The 14,246-nt window shown below is 49.9% G+C and overlaps 1 protein-coding gene across 1 annotated transcript; it reads right to left on the bottom strand.

Annotated features, from left to right (window-relative positions):
- Window positions 1–11: 11 nt before the first annotated feature.
- On the bottom strand, window positions 12–13,111 carry KDELR3 (KDEL endoplasmic reticulum protein retention receptor 3). Its single transcript, XM_052640876.1, has 5 exons — window positions 12,928–13,111; window positions 7,356–7,456; window positions 2,571–2,729; window positions 1,512–1,764; window positions 12–714 (listed from the first exon to the last, which is right to left on the bottom strand). The coding sequence occupies exons 1-5, from the start codon at window positions 13,016–13,018 to the stop codon at window positions 674–676; spliced, it is 645 nt and encodes a 214-aa protein (XP_052496836.1). The 5' UTR covers window positions 13,019–13,111; the 3' UTR covers window positions 12–673.
- Between the last annotated feature and the right edge of the window lie 1,135 nt (window positions 13,112–14,246).

Below are 14,246 nucleotides of genomic sequence, written 5' to 3'. Positions count from 1 at the left end.
GGTGTGAGATTTTTATTGCCTTAAAAAAGGTGTAACCTAATGACAGTCTCTTATTTTTATTTGCTTCAAGACCAGGTTCGATTGACTTGACACCTTAGCACCTAAAACTGTGAAAGGGAGGTGGGATTAATTGGTCTTAATGTGAAAAGAATTTGAGTCACAAAGCATCAAGACAATACCTAGTAGGTAAAAAGCCTGGGGTGTTGCCTCATAACATTTCCCACCTGTTGGTGACACCTTTGAATCTTGACACCCTAAACATGATGGTCTCCTACCTGGAAAGTAAAAATTAACCACAACAGTATACTCATTTGGGGCTTTTGCTTCATACACAGTAGGGTGTATTTCCAGATTGGGATTGGCTGTTGGTTAGCATGAGTGTCACGCCAGGGAACAATACTTGACTCCATCCATTCTAAGGTTTGCTTGATGGTTCCGTTGACATTGTGAGGGTGTACCATACTTGTATGATTGGTCCGTTTTAATTACCTCTATAATTTAAGGGAGATAGTGATGAGAAAATAGAAGGATCAGTGCTTTGCTAAATTCCACATGAAGTATTTCTCTGACTTCAGTTTTAACATTTGGTCAGTTGTGTCTAAATCACCCAGGAGCACACGTCAGATGGTTTGCTTTGTGTCCTTGTTAGGGTGTAGAACATCTCTGATGGCCTTCAAATTGGCATTGGAAGACTTAACTTCTTTCCTTTAAGGACTAGAAGAAAAGCTGAAATTAGAATTTTTCATGAAAGGACTCCTTTACAACTTTGTATAATCTTAGTATCTAATGCCCTTTTCACAGGTGTTCACTTAGATGTTAAAGTCAAGGGAAGATGCCCCTGCAGGTTAACTACAGATACACTGACTCCACCTGAGACACAGCACCACCCCTTCTTTTGGTAGGCCATGAATCTAGCACTTGTCCTTAATTCCGTTTCACATCTCAGCACATCAGTGGTTTTCATCAGCTACACTCCTGAGAAATGTCCCCATCTCTCCACTGATGACCACCTCCTGGGCAATTACAACTGCCCCATATCTCCCTGCTCTGGCTGCCTTTTATCCTACACAGCAGTTGGTGGACTGGTTTTCAGAGGACCCAGTTGCTACTATTTGTGATTAGAACGCATTGTGAATGTTTTACCCTGACTTACTGAGACTCTACTCTGGATTGATATCTGACTATACTAGCCTTTTTGTCTTGTATCATGCCAGGCTGGTTTCTGCCTTGGGGCTTACACATAAACTTAGAAATGTATCAGTGTTTGTCCTTCATTGCCCTAACCCAAGTGTCATCTCACAGCTGTCTTCCCTCCATACTGTATATAAAAATAGGATTATTGATGTATATTTTTTCATAGCACTTAGGTTTCTGAAAACGTGTTTTGTGTTAGAACATAAGCACCATGAAGTGCACAGACTTGTGCCTGTGTTCACTTCCATATCCCCTCGAGTACTGAGTGGATCGTTAATCCTGAGCCGCGCCAGTGACACTGTTCTCCCAGCACCTACCTTTGGTCACATACAAGTAGAAGAAGTCACAGTAGAAGATGGTCTGTACTACCCCAGACACCACCGCAATTTGGTCATAGAAATTCTCAGTCTGGTATCGCCTGATCCAGTTAGCCAGGTAGAGGGCTCGGTATAGCCCAAGAAAGAACAGGTAGTGAGTAGTAATGGTCTCAGCCTCGCCAGTCTTGCTGATCATGAAGAGCTGGGGCAGGATGGCCACTGATTCCAGGTAGATGGAGAAAGTCCAGAGGATCTGAGCCAAAGAGAAGGATCCAGAGGAGGCTGATCAAGAAGGGGCCACCTTTAGTTACCAAAACAATGTTTATTGGTGAGAATATAGTGAGACAAAACCAATTTTTTTTAAAGAGAACTATTTCACACTTTTTTCAGGTTTTATTTACTTGATAGCCACTCCACACAGCTTGCAGGACCAGAGATTGAACCAAGGCCACAGGCAGTGAAAGCCTGGAAACCCAATCATCAGATGGTCAGGGAACTCCCAGAATCATGTTCTTGAAATTTTTAAATGTTTCCATCAGTGTATCATTCAACCCCTTTCTTTGAAAGTAAAAACATTTTAAAAGATTTAAGTGTACTAATTTTTCCAGAACAGTATGAATGTTGCTATGGAACAATTTTTGTTGCAGAATTCTATCATATAAACTCGCCTTAATTGAGGCTATGGTTTCTCAAAATATAATCCATGAACATCACCATCAGAATCCCCTCAGATGCTTATTGCCCCACAGATTCTTGAGTCAAGAGGCCAGACCTACTGAGTTGAAAACGGTCTGGACTGTGCTTTAGTATCCATTAATCACCTGTTGAACAGAGGGTTTCAGAATTACATGGTACTGTGATGCCTAATTTGTTTATGAACATGACTACTTAGACATGCCAATTTTTAAGAAGAGCACTGTGGCTAGCTTATTGGTAATTTCTAAACTCATAACAAATAATGGCCACAGTTGTAGAAAGCTAGCCCTGATGTTACCAAGGTGAGGGTTTTAGGGAATGTGTTTACCTTTGGAAATGAGTACTCTGGGTCCCTTCCCTTACCTCCAGAGGAGTGAAACTGTAGTTCTCAAGGAAGGAAAGGCCAATGACAGGGACCAGAAGAAACTCCAGGCGGAATGTGTCATTCTCACTGTCAAACGTTTTCCGAAATTTCCCATAGATCATGTACACTGTGACATAGGCACAGAGGAGAAAAACCATCTGAAAAGGGAGACAGACACACGGGAATCAATGGAATCATTTCCCAACCTACTTTTGGGGCTTCAAAGTTACCAATTCAGTTCAGGTGCTCAGTCGTGTCTGACTGCGACCCCATGGACTGCAGCAAGCCAGGCCTCCCTGTCCATCACCAGCTCCTGGAGTTTACTCAAACTCATGTCCATTGAGTCGGTGATGCCATCTAACCCTCTCATCCTCTGTCGTCCCCTTCTCCCACCTTCAATCTTTCCCAGCATCAGGGTCTTTTCAAATGAGTCAGTTCTTTGCATCAGATGGCCAAAGTATTGGAGTTTCAGCCTCAGCATCAGTCCTTCCAATGAATATTCAGGACTGATTTCCTTTAGGATGGACTGGTTGGATCGTCTTGCTGGGGACTCTCAAGAGTCTTCTCCAACACCATAGTTCAAAAGCATCAATTCTTGGGCACTTGGCTTTCTTTACAGTCCAACTGTCACATCCATATATGACTACTGGAAAAACCATATCCTTGACTAGACGGACCTTTGCTGGCAAAGTAATGTCTCCTTTTTAATATGCTGTCTAGGTTGGTCATAGCTTTTCTTCCAAGGAGCCAGCGTCTTTTAATTTCATGGTTGCAGTCACCATCTGCAGTGATTTTGGAGCCCAAAAAGATAAAGTGTCTTATTGTTTCCATTGTTTCCCCATCTATTTGCCATGAAGTGATGGAACCGGATGGCATGATCTTAGTTTTCTGAATGCTGAGTTTTAAGCCAACTTTTCCACTCTCCTCTTTCACTTTCACCAAGAGGCTCTTTAGTTCTTTAGTTCTGCCATTAAGGGTGGTGTCATCTGCATATCTGAGGTTATTGATATTTCTCCCAGCAATCTTGATTCCAGCTTGTGCTTCATCCAGCCTGGCATTTTGCATGATGTACTCTGCATATAAGTTAAATAAGCAGGGTGACAATATACAGCCTTGACATACTCCTTTCCCAATTTGGAACCAGTCTGGTGTTTCATATCCAGTTCTAATTGTTTCTCGACCTGCATACAGATTTCTCAGGAGGCAGGTCAGGTGGTCTGGTATTCCCATCTCTTGAAGAATTTTCCAGTTTGTTGTGATCCACACAGTCAAAGGCTTTGGCATAGTCAATAAAGCAGAAGTAGGTGTTTTTCTGGAACTCTTGCTTTTTCAATGATCCTACAGATGTTAGCAATTTGATCTCTGGTTCCTCTGCCTTTTCTTAATCCAGTTTGAACATCTGGAAGTTCATGGTTCATGTACTGTTGCCTGAGTTGGGACCTACCAAACCTGAGGGCGAGTATTCTGACTTCGGAAAAGGTAAAGTGTGTTTGCAATTTCTGAATTGACTGAAGGTAATGGTCTTTTTGTTAAGTGACTCCATGCTTCTAACTGGGACTGATAGTGCTACCATGATGACCCAGAGGCGCCCAGGTGTCCTCTCACTGTGGAGCATTAGGCCAAAAAAAAAAAGAGAACTGGTCTTTGTCGAGTGATTTAGCAGTAGCATTCCAGGGCTCGTTTAAAGCCTCAAGTTCTTGGGTCTGCATCAGTGAATTGAGAGCATACTTCCACAAAGACTAAAATTCTTTGAATCAGGTGATAATCAATCCTTCAGAAAAGTGCTCTTTTCCTAACTAGAGTAGCTGTCCTCCAGCATATAATGGTTTTATAATTGGCCTCTAACCTAGGCCAGACGGTCTCAAACCTGAATGTGCACCAAAATATAGAGGGCTGCCCCTGCCCTACCCTCAGCGTCTAGGGGGTTTCACTTAGTGAGTCTGAGTAGGCCTGAGAATTTTGCATTTCTAGCACGTTCCTATGTGATACTGCTGCTGGTGGTCCAGGAACACACTGGCCTAGAAAAGTGTTTGCACTTCAAAACTCAGGTTATTTCCTCAAAGCCTTTTCCTCACCAGAACGAGGCACACGTACTCTGTGTCACCATACCCCCATGTAACAAGACTCACTGCTGCTTGTGATCATATGTTCTGTAAATGTCTATGGACCAGCCTGTCTCCCCTTGGAGAGGAGATTCCCTAAGAGGGTCCATGCCCTGTCTGCCTCTGAATCTAACTCAGGGCCCCAGACAAATGCTGGAATGAGTGAATGAATCAATCAATCAATGAAATAGAGATCACTTCTTCATTTCACACATTTGGAAACTGGCCTCTTTGAAAACTAGACCTCATTCAGCCATGGCAAGGGCTGGGTCTACAGTTCTCGCCAGGACTGTCCAAGTCAAACCCTTGGGAAGAGAAATTAACTAAGCAGGCAGTGTTTGCTACTTCTGTGTTGGATTGAAGTAAACAGTGATTTCAGTACCTCGGATTGAAGTTCACACTGAGTTCAACACACCACAAGTAAGAGCATCCTCCATTCTACCAATTCTAGGAACAAGATGCCCAGAATCCCAAAAGCACATCTCTGATATGGAGAAAGAGAACTCACTTTCAGTTAAATATCTTCTGGGAGCTAGGTATATTACATAGATTCCCATGTTATCTTCACAATAGCCCAGCAAGATAGTTGGGATTCCGCCCATGTAGCTTTTTCACCTTAAAAACAGGACTCCTATTAGACAATGTGCCCAGCTAAAAACTACATATTCCAGCCTCCTTTGCAGATAAGGATGGTCAGTGACATGCAGATGGTAGTCACTAGAAAGCTCTATGAAAAGGGCTTACCCAGATGGCAGGCACCCTATTGCTCTTTTTCCCCTTCCTCCTCCTTCCTATCCCGAATGTGATGTGATGGTAGGAGCTCTAGTACCTATTTTGTGACCCTGAGGCAACCTTAAGGATAGATATCACATTCAGGCTAGCTATATCATTTTCAGGTCTTCTTGTTAAAAAATAAGAATTTCAAAATGGCAACAGCAAAGCATTAAACCAAGCATAGGGCCCTTCTGAGCAACTGCATGGGTAACAAACTTAAGTACTGGTCACACTAAAGCCGGCAGAGCAGAAAGTTAAAAGGAGCTGCCATTCCAGGCTTAGACTACCCACTTCCAGATTTTGTTTCATGAGTGAGGTAAAAATAAATCCTAACTTATTAAAATAACCCACATCTCTGCTACCAGCATCCAGTTACATCCCATTTTACTGACTCTGAAATCTGGGCTCTTTCCACTAAATTGTGTTGGATGATTGGTTAAAGCCTCAGAAAATGTCTCACTCCAACACAACCTCACAGCTAGGACCCAGGGCTGAAAGATGTTCAGCTTCTCCTTCTGTAAAATAGGACCAAACTTCAACAGCTTCCCACTGCAAATGGAATCCAAATGGTTCACCTGCACCATCTGCCCTCACCCAGCCCTCTGTGGGCATCCCCACCACCAGCAGGCAGCCCCCGCCTGCTGATCTCCCACTGAGTCTGCCTTCTGTCTGCCCTTTGAATACATCAAGCTTGTTCCTGTCTTGCGGGGGGTGGGGGAAGGGCGGGGAGGGTCTTTGCACTAGCTATTCCTTCTGCTTGGAAATGTCTTCCTCTGAGCTTTGTTTCCTGTGTCATTCAAATCTCAGTTTACACATCCCCTCTTTGGAGAGGCCCTTCTTGACTACACTCTCTATTTAGACTCCCTCAGTGCAGTCACTCAGTCGTGTCCGACTCTGTGACCCCATGGACTGCAGCACGCCAGGCTTCCCTGTCCATCACCAACTCCCAGAGCTTGCTCAAACTCATGTCCATCGAGTCGGTGATGCCATCCAACCATCCCATCCTCTGTCAGCCTCTTCTCCTCCTGCCCTCAATCTTTCCCAGCATCAGGTCTTTTCCAAATAGCTTCCTAGCTATTCTCTATCATGTAACTCTACTTTTAAAACTTTTTGTCTTTATAATTAAAAGGAAACAGCATCCCATTTTAATTATTTGCATAGCCTTCTCCCTAGCCAGTTTTTCTTACTTGTTTCATTATCTGTCTCCCCAGTTATATTGTAGGTTCCATGAGTACGGGTGTCTTGTATTTCTCCTTCAGATTCCTAGCTCACATGCATGCTCAGTTGCTCAGTTGGGTGCTCTTTTACCCTATGGATTGTAGCCCACCAGGCTCCTCTGTTCATGGGATTCTCCAAGCAACCTACTGGAGTAGGTTGCCATTTCCAACTCCAGGGGATCTTCCTGGAGATCAAAGATTGACCCAGAGATTGAACCTGTGTTTCTTGTGTTTCCTGCACTGACAGGAGGATTTCTCACCACTGGGCCACCCGGGAAGCCCTCTTAGCTCACAGTAGGTGCTCAATGAATATTTGTCAGATAAATGGACCAATAAGCTCTCTGAAAGCTCACAGCATCGTGTTTCCTTTTTTGCTTATTTTTTAACCACTGTAATAGTTTTTATTGTTTTTAATATATGATAGCTATTATATATTTACATGTATTACCTTGTTTAATTTTCACAACAAAACCCTCTGAGGCAAGTACAACGATCTTCGTTTTGCAGAGGAAACCAAGGTACACAGAGGTCAGAAGCCTTGCCCAAGCCCAGGCCCCATAGCTACTAACAGCAAAGCCAGGAATCAAACCTAGGTCTGGCTGGTTCCCCAGCCTGAGTCCCCAAGCATAAACTGTCTCACCATCTGGGGGTGCTCAGTCGGCCCCCCACCATGGCTGCCCATTCCCCTCACCTTCATTACTGTGTTGTAGATGGAGATGAAGTTGGTGAACAGGTCCAGGTACCTGGTGGTAAAGACGAGAGCGAAAAGGATTTGGCTCTTCCCAGAGATGCCTGCAGTTGGATAGGGACAAGAGACAATAAGAATACAGGCTCCCAGGCTCACACGCACTCCAGAAGCCCAGAGCCAGAGCTGGGGAGGCCTCTAGAGTGCCTGCTTAGTGGTGACACCCTGTCCAGGGCACTGTCACCCCCGAGGGTCAGGAAACACTCCTTCCCATTGATCACTTGAATCTATTCCTCTCACCAGACTGTAATCTGTCACCCCATCTCCAAATAAAGACATAGATACCGAGTTCCCAGGGCCCCTGCATGTGCCTGCCTCAGTTCTTGCCCTGGGGAGGGTGTAGGGATGGTGGGAGTCAGGCTTGAGAGGAGAGGTGTCAAGGCTTCTCTTCATTCCACCTCCATCGTTCCACTGACGGTCCCCAAAGCTCCATTTTTTTTTTTTTTTTTGGAGCAGCTCACTGGCTCTACTAGGCGTTGATTCACCAAGGAGACACAGCAGGTGGAGGAAGGCTCACGGCTAGGGGAACATTCTATTTCATGTTTCCAAATCTTGAGTAAAAAAGTTTTTTTTTTCTAGTTATAAAAGTTACAACTATTTTTACTCTTTGTAAAACAAAAACCAGGTAACACATGTTTAGTCGCTAAGTTGTGTCTGACTCTGCAACTCTGTGGGCTGCAGCCTGCCAATCTCCTCCATCCATAGCATTTCCCAGGCAAGAATACTGGAGTAGGCTACCATTTCCTTCTCCAGGGGATCTTCCTGACCTTGGGACTGAACCCAAGCCGAGTCTCCTGCTTGGCAGGCAGATTCTTTACATGTGAGCCACCTGGGGAACTATACACAGAAATGTGAATTTAAAGACAGCAGTCTTCTGAATCACAAAGCCTGTGTGTACAACCTTCCTGATCTTTGTTGGCACACACCTACACACAACACACACGTGCATACACAACACACAATGGACACTCAAACTGACAAAACTGGGTTCCTACTTACCACGCTATTTTCTCATCTGCTTTGGTCTCTTTCCTTTTTGAACTTTTTATTTTGAAATAATTTCAGATTTACAGAAGAGTTGTAGACAGTACAGAGAGGCCCCATACACCCTTCACCTGGCTTCCCCTAATGTTAACACCTTGCATGATGCCAGGCGAGCGTATGCTCCTCGGTTCTGTCTTGTCACAGAGTGACGTCACGGAGTGATTGGAGTGACGCACATTAAAGCTATCGGCGTGTCACAGCTCTCGGGTCTTGGACAGACCGTGTTATAGCTCTTAGACAAAGCAGTGTTACAGCTCTGTGTTACAGCTCTATTTTATTTAGAAAATAGCAGGAAAAACCATCCTTCAGGTGTGAGGGCATGTAGACCCAAAGACGCGAAGAGAAGAGCGCCCCGGCAGGCAGGAGAGAGAGAGAGACCCCGGCCCTTGGCTCCTCTTTTTTATGTCTTCTCCACCCCCCCGCCCCCTCCCCGGGCCTGCCCTATGTAAACTGGGCCAGCCAGGAGTGTTGTTTGTTCTACCTGAGGTCCTCACTCCAGTCCTTGGACCTTCCTTTGTTCTGCTTTCACGGACTTTTCCCTTCCTTATCTTTTAGCCACCGTCATTCTGGACTCCTGTTTCCTATTCTAACCGAACATTTGCCAAAACTAAGAAACTGACATCAGTAGGACACTATTGGGGCATCCCCATAGTGGATAGCTCCCAATAGTGAGCTGGGTAGCTCAGCTGGTAAAAAATCCACCTTCAATGCAGGAGAACTTTTCGATTCCTGGGTCAGAAAGATCCCTTGGAGAAGGGACAGACTACCCCCTCCCATATTCTTGGGCTTCTCTGATGGCTCAGATGGTAAAGAATTTGCCTGCAATGTGGGAGACCTGGGTTCAACCCCTGGGTTGGGAAGATCCCCTGGGGGAGGGCATGGCAACCCACTCCAGTCTTCTTGCCTGGAGAACCCCCACGGACAGAGGAGCCTGGCGGGCTGCAGTCCACGGGGTTGCAAAGAGCCGGACATGACTGAGGGACTGAGCACAGCACAGAGCATCGTTGACTAAATCTCCAGACTTTATTCAGATTTCACGTTTGCCCACTGATGTCCTTTTCCTGTTCCAGATGGCGATCCAGGATCCCAGGCTGCATTTAGCCATCATGCTCCTTGGTCAACTTTTGGCCACTTTTGAAACATGGTCATGGAGGTGGTTCCAGGGTGAAGCGAGCGGCTGCCCTGCTTCCTGTTTCTCTCGCCCCGTTAAACCCACAGTGGTCTGGATCCATCACCAACCCACTCCTATGGTCCATGATACCCATGTTTCTGCATCCAAACATCAACTCTGTCCTCACTCACCCAACTCTTCAAGAGTCAGTGGGGCACTCCATCTTTACCAACCACACCCTTCTCCACGTTTCTGCCACTGCCCACACTGCCAGCTTCTCACCTCCCCTGGCTGCTCCTGTCCTCCTCAAACCCTAATCATCAGAGGGTGAGCTCTCTTCTCCCTCTGTTCTTTCATCCCATCCCACACATGAGGGACCCTCCAGCTCCAGACTCTCCTTGGTTCTCTGAGCTACATATTTCTGCCTGGCGGAGCCCACCATCTCCCCCTGAATCCCCTCCTTCTCCTGTCTTCCGTCCTTCATAAATGCCACCACCATTCCCTCCACATTCAAGCCAGAAAACCAAGAGTCATCCTTGAGTCTCTTTCACCTTTGTCGCCTCATCTCTGGACTTTACTCTAAAGGTGATGGGTTGATTGGGTAGCTGGACACCCAGAAGTGACATGATCTGACTCAGGGTTTGACTCCTTTGTACACCTGATTGGTACCTTTTCTAATGATCCCTCTGGTGGGAGACATTCATTCTGGGGAAGGAGGGGGGGACAATTTTAATACCTGAGGATGAATACTGCTGAAGCCTCTCACATTTTGGAGGGCTCTGGGTCCATGTGCCAGCTTTCCTACCAGCACGGCAAGCCTGATCACACTTGGCATCTGTAAAATGCACTTGGCATCTGTAAAATGCACTGACATGAGGCCTAACTAGGACTCAATGTGGAATACAAGTGTCTTCTTGGGGGGTTGGCAGGGGGCCTGGCTGCGGGGGAAGGAGCCCTCTAGGGGAGGGGATGGAGTCCAGGAGGCAGTAACTGGGCTGGGTCAGGCTGAGACTGTATACATCACCTCCCAGAGCCCGCACTTAGGTCTGGCCAGTGCAGGGGGCCTCAACCCCCTTCAAGAGGGCCCAGTAGGAGGCTCCAGTGGGCGACACAAGGCTATCCCCCACATAGCTTCTTTCCACTCCTCCCCTCTTTCCATCCCCAGCCGGCCAGGCCCCTGGGCTTCACTCACATTTTTCCTAGTGTTTCGGGAACCCTGGCGGTCTTCAGCACATTGGTTTTCCACACTCTTTAAAAACCAGTGAATAATTTATACCAAAGCAAGCCACACACGGAGACCTCAGGACGGAGAGGAGAACAGGAGCCTGGACCTGGCCAGAGTCCCTTGGGGGACCCACTGACCAGGTGCAGACCTCCTACCCTTTGACAGATAAAGAAAACTGAGGCCCCAGGTCACACAAGGAGTCAGCGGCAGAGTGCAAATGGAGCGCCAGTCTCCTGCCTTTGGGGCTGGGTCGCTGGGGTGTCACCCAGGCCTGCTCCCGGGGGAGGCGCTCACCTCCTCTGTTCCCAACCAGACCTGTGCTGATCCTCTGCACACACACAAGGGCCCTCCCGCTCATCCGCCCTTTGCTTTTCCCATGGCTGTTGTTTAGTCGCTCAGTCGTGTCCAACTCTTTGTGACCCCATGAACTGTAGCCCACCAGGCTCCGCTGTCCATGGGATTCTCCTGGCAGGAATACTGAAGTGGGTTGCCATTTCCTTCTCCAGGGGATCTTCCCGACTCAGAGATCTCCTGCATTGCAGGCAGATTCTTTACCACTGAGCCACTCAGCATCTCTGACAAACCATCTAATTTAGTTGGTTGCTACCACCGTGGCTGGCTGACGGCCTGCCATCTCTAAATTCAGCCCTACTAGGCCAGGATCTCTGCCTGTGTGGCCGGCTTCTAGCCCAGGTGCCTGGCAGAGCGGGTGGGGAACAGCGCCCTCTCCTGGTCACGGTGGCTCACCCTGTCCAGGGCCCTTCTCCGTAGGGACAGGTCCAGGCTAGATTCTGCCCCTCACTGGAGCCTCTCTCAGCATTCCTGGCCCACTTCCCCTAAGTGGGAACCCGAGAACCAACCTGTGAGTGCCTGTCTCCCTGGAGACCCCAAACCCAAAAGGCCTCCAGCCCCACTGCAATGACGCTCACAGCACCCACCTCTTACCCCCAACCCCTTCCCTCCTGCTTCGATGCTGCTCTCTCAGCCTCTCCCACAGCTTCCAGAGTCCCCTTACAAGCCCCCTCCCCTGCTCCAAACTTTCCTTGGCTCCCAGTCCCAACTCCCTAGCCCGGCAGACAAGGCCCTTTGACATCTGATCAACATCCTACGCCCGTGGACTGGTCTCCCCCCAGGACCACCCTGAAGACAGGCTGCTTCCCGTTTCCAGGACATGCCCTGCCGTCTGTGACACCACAAGCCCTTCCTGTGTGACACGCTGACCGTCTTCTAGGACAGAGCAGCACAGAGCTGCTCCCTCCATGAAGCCTTCAGGGGTCCACTCCCTGCCTCACTGGCCCCCACGAGGAGTCCGTGCCCTTCTCTGTAGGCCTCACCCCAGCACCAAGCACAGGGCAGGCACCTCCAGGACACCAGTGGACAAAGATGGCTGCAGGCTGCTCGGGCAGCCTCTTAATGCACTGGGTCTATTTGGCCACCACCAGTCCAGCCCTGAGACGTCTCTGACCCCCTAGCGGGGCTGCCAGACTGCTGGGCAAAAGGGGGACCCCCTCCCACCCTCTGTGTGCTTCTGCTCATGGGCAGCTCTGTGCCCACATGGGCCTAGCTGATGCCTCTCCTGCCACATCACAAGGAAAGAGGGCCCAGCTGGGGGGTGGGGGTGGGATGGGGGGATGTCTGGCAGGGGGCAGGAGAGAGGGGAGAGGGGGAGGGGGAGGGCAAGAGAAGACCCTGAGAGTCTGGAGCCACTTCCTGTGTGTTCACCTCCTTCGCCCCCACCTCCCATTCCCCACCTCGGGCCTGAGTGAGGGTAGAGGGCACAACGGGCCCCAAGCGGTGCTGCTCCTGGGCAGCAAAAGGGGTGTCACCTCCTCTCTATCCCCTCTTCCAACCACCAGTGGCCGTGCCAAGTGTTGTGGGAGGGAGGGAGGCAATCCTCCGTACCTCCACGTGTCCGTTTCCTCTGATACGGTACAATTGTACATTTTCTTTGGAAGCTAACTTCTACGAAGACAGTTTCAAGCACCCCCAAGCCGAAGTCCCCACCCTGCAGAGACATTCAGGAGCCTCTTCCCCTCCAGCCTCGCAGCAGGGGCGTGAGGCTGCCCCACTCCTCCGGCCCCGGTCCCCACCTCCCGTCCGAGGCGCCCCCACCTCCCGCCCGGGACGCGCGCCCTCACCCGCGCAGCACTTGGACCTCCAAATCTTCCCCAGAAGCAAGATCATGGCCAGGAGATGGCTCAGGTCACCGAGGATCCGAAACACGTTCATGGTCCGGCCGGTGCGCAGCCAACTCCTGGGAAACTTTTCTGGCGGGCGAGGCGGCTGCCACGTCCCCGGCCCCGGCCCCGGCCCCGGCCTGTGGGTCCTGCGCCCCCGAGCTCCGCGCTCCCGTCCGGGCGCGGCCGCTCCGCCAGCGCGCTCTTGGCCGGGCGGTGACGTGGCCGGGCCGGCGGCCGTGCCAGGGAGCCAGGAAGCGCCGCCGCCCGAGATCCCGCCTCCCGGCCCAGCCCAGCGCCTCGGCTCCCGGGGCGGGCCATCCTGCGGGCCGGGGGGCTTCCGGCCTGGGCTCGCCGACTGCCACCCCGGACCGCTCTGTGTCCACGGGGTGCCTGCCACGTCCCACCCCGCCGACACCCCTGAGAGGGGTCCCGGGAGTCCGGGCCCCTGCCTCCCCTGCTTGGAACCGAGGGTGACCGTGGGCGAGCCACTGGGCCCCTCTTTCTGCCTTGGTTCCCTCATCTGTACACAGAGCTCAGAAGACCCGTTATGGGGTGAAGTGGAGTTCCACGTGCCACTGCTTGGCATGGGCTTAGCAGGTTGGAAGCCCCCAGAAACAGGTGACCCACTGCTATGGTCATCATCAGCCTGGGGTTTGAACTCCTTTCTCCCGTGGGGAGAAGAGCTGGAGCCAGTTTCCCCTTCCTCTCACCTGTTCGTTTCAGGAGCCACCTTGTCCTGACCTGACCTGTTGGACAACAGTAACCAAAGACTCTCTGGTTGGGAGTCAGGTGGGCCTCGGTTCCAGCCAGGGTGCTGAGAGACTTTCCTTCTCTTGGCCTCAGTTGTTTCATCTGTAAAATGGGATGACCGTGAGCATGGAAGAGGTCAGGTCTGTCAGGGAGATGCAGGATCCTCACTAGCGTCTCCCTCTTCTTGGTGTGACAAGATGTCAAACAGGAGCACAGGCCAGGAGAGACTCCAGAGGGCTGTGGGCCAGCAAGTTTAGAGGGTGAAGGGTGAAGGACCAGTGGGGGGGAGGAGTCCTATCAGTGCTGTGTGGCCTGAGCAGACCGGCCACCCTCTCTGGGCCTTGGTCTCTGCATCTGTAGTAGTGGATCACATGTGCTCCCCACTTTTGACCCCTGTAGCCCATTTTCCCCCTCAGGACCTCGACCTCTCCCTAAATTACTGACTTCCTCTCTGCCCCCTCCCCCATCACAGATGGCCGGAGAGGCTCTGCCCTGATGAAATCTATCCCTCCTCCAGAGCATGGCAG

The sequence above is a fragment of the Budorcas taxicolor genome, chromosome 5, assembly GCF_023091745.1.
Source record: "Budorcas taxicolor isolate Tak-1 chromosome 5, Takin1.1, whole genome shotgun sequence".
NCBI lineage: Eukaryota > Metazoa > Chordata > Mammalia > Artiodactyla > Bovidae > Budorcas > Budorcas taxicolor.
This window is presented reverse-complemented; position numbering and strand designations above follow the sequence as displayed.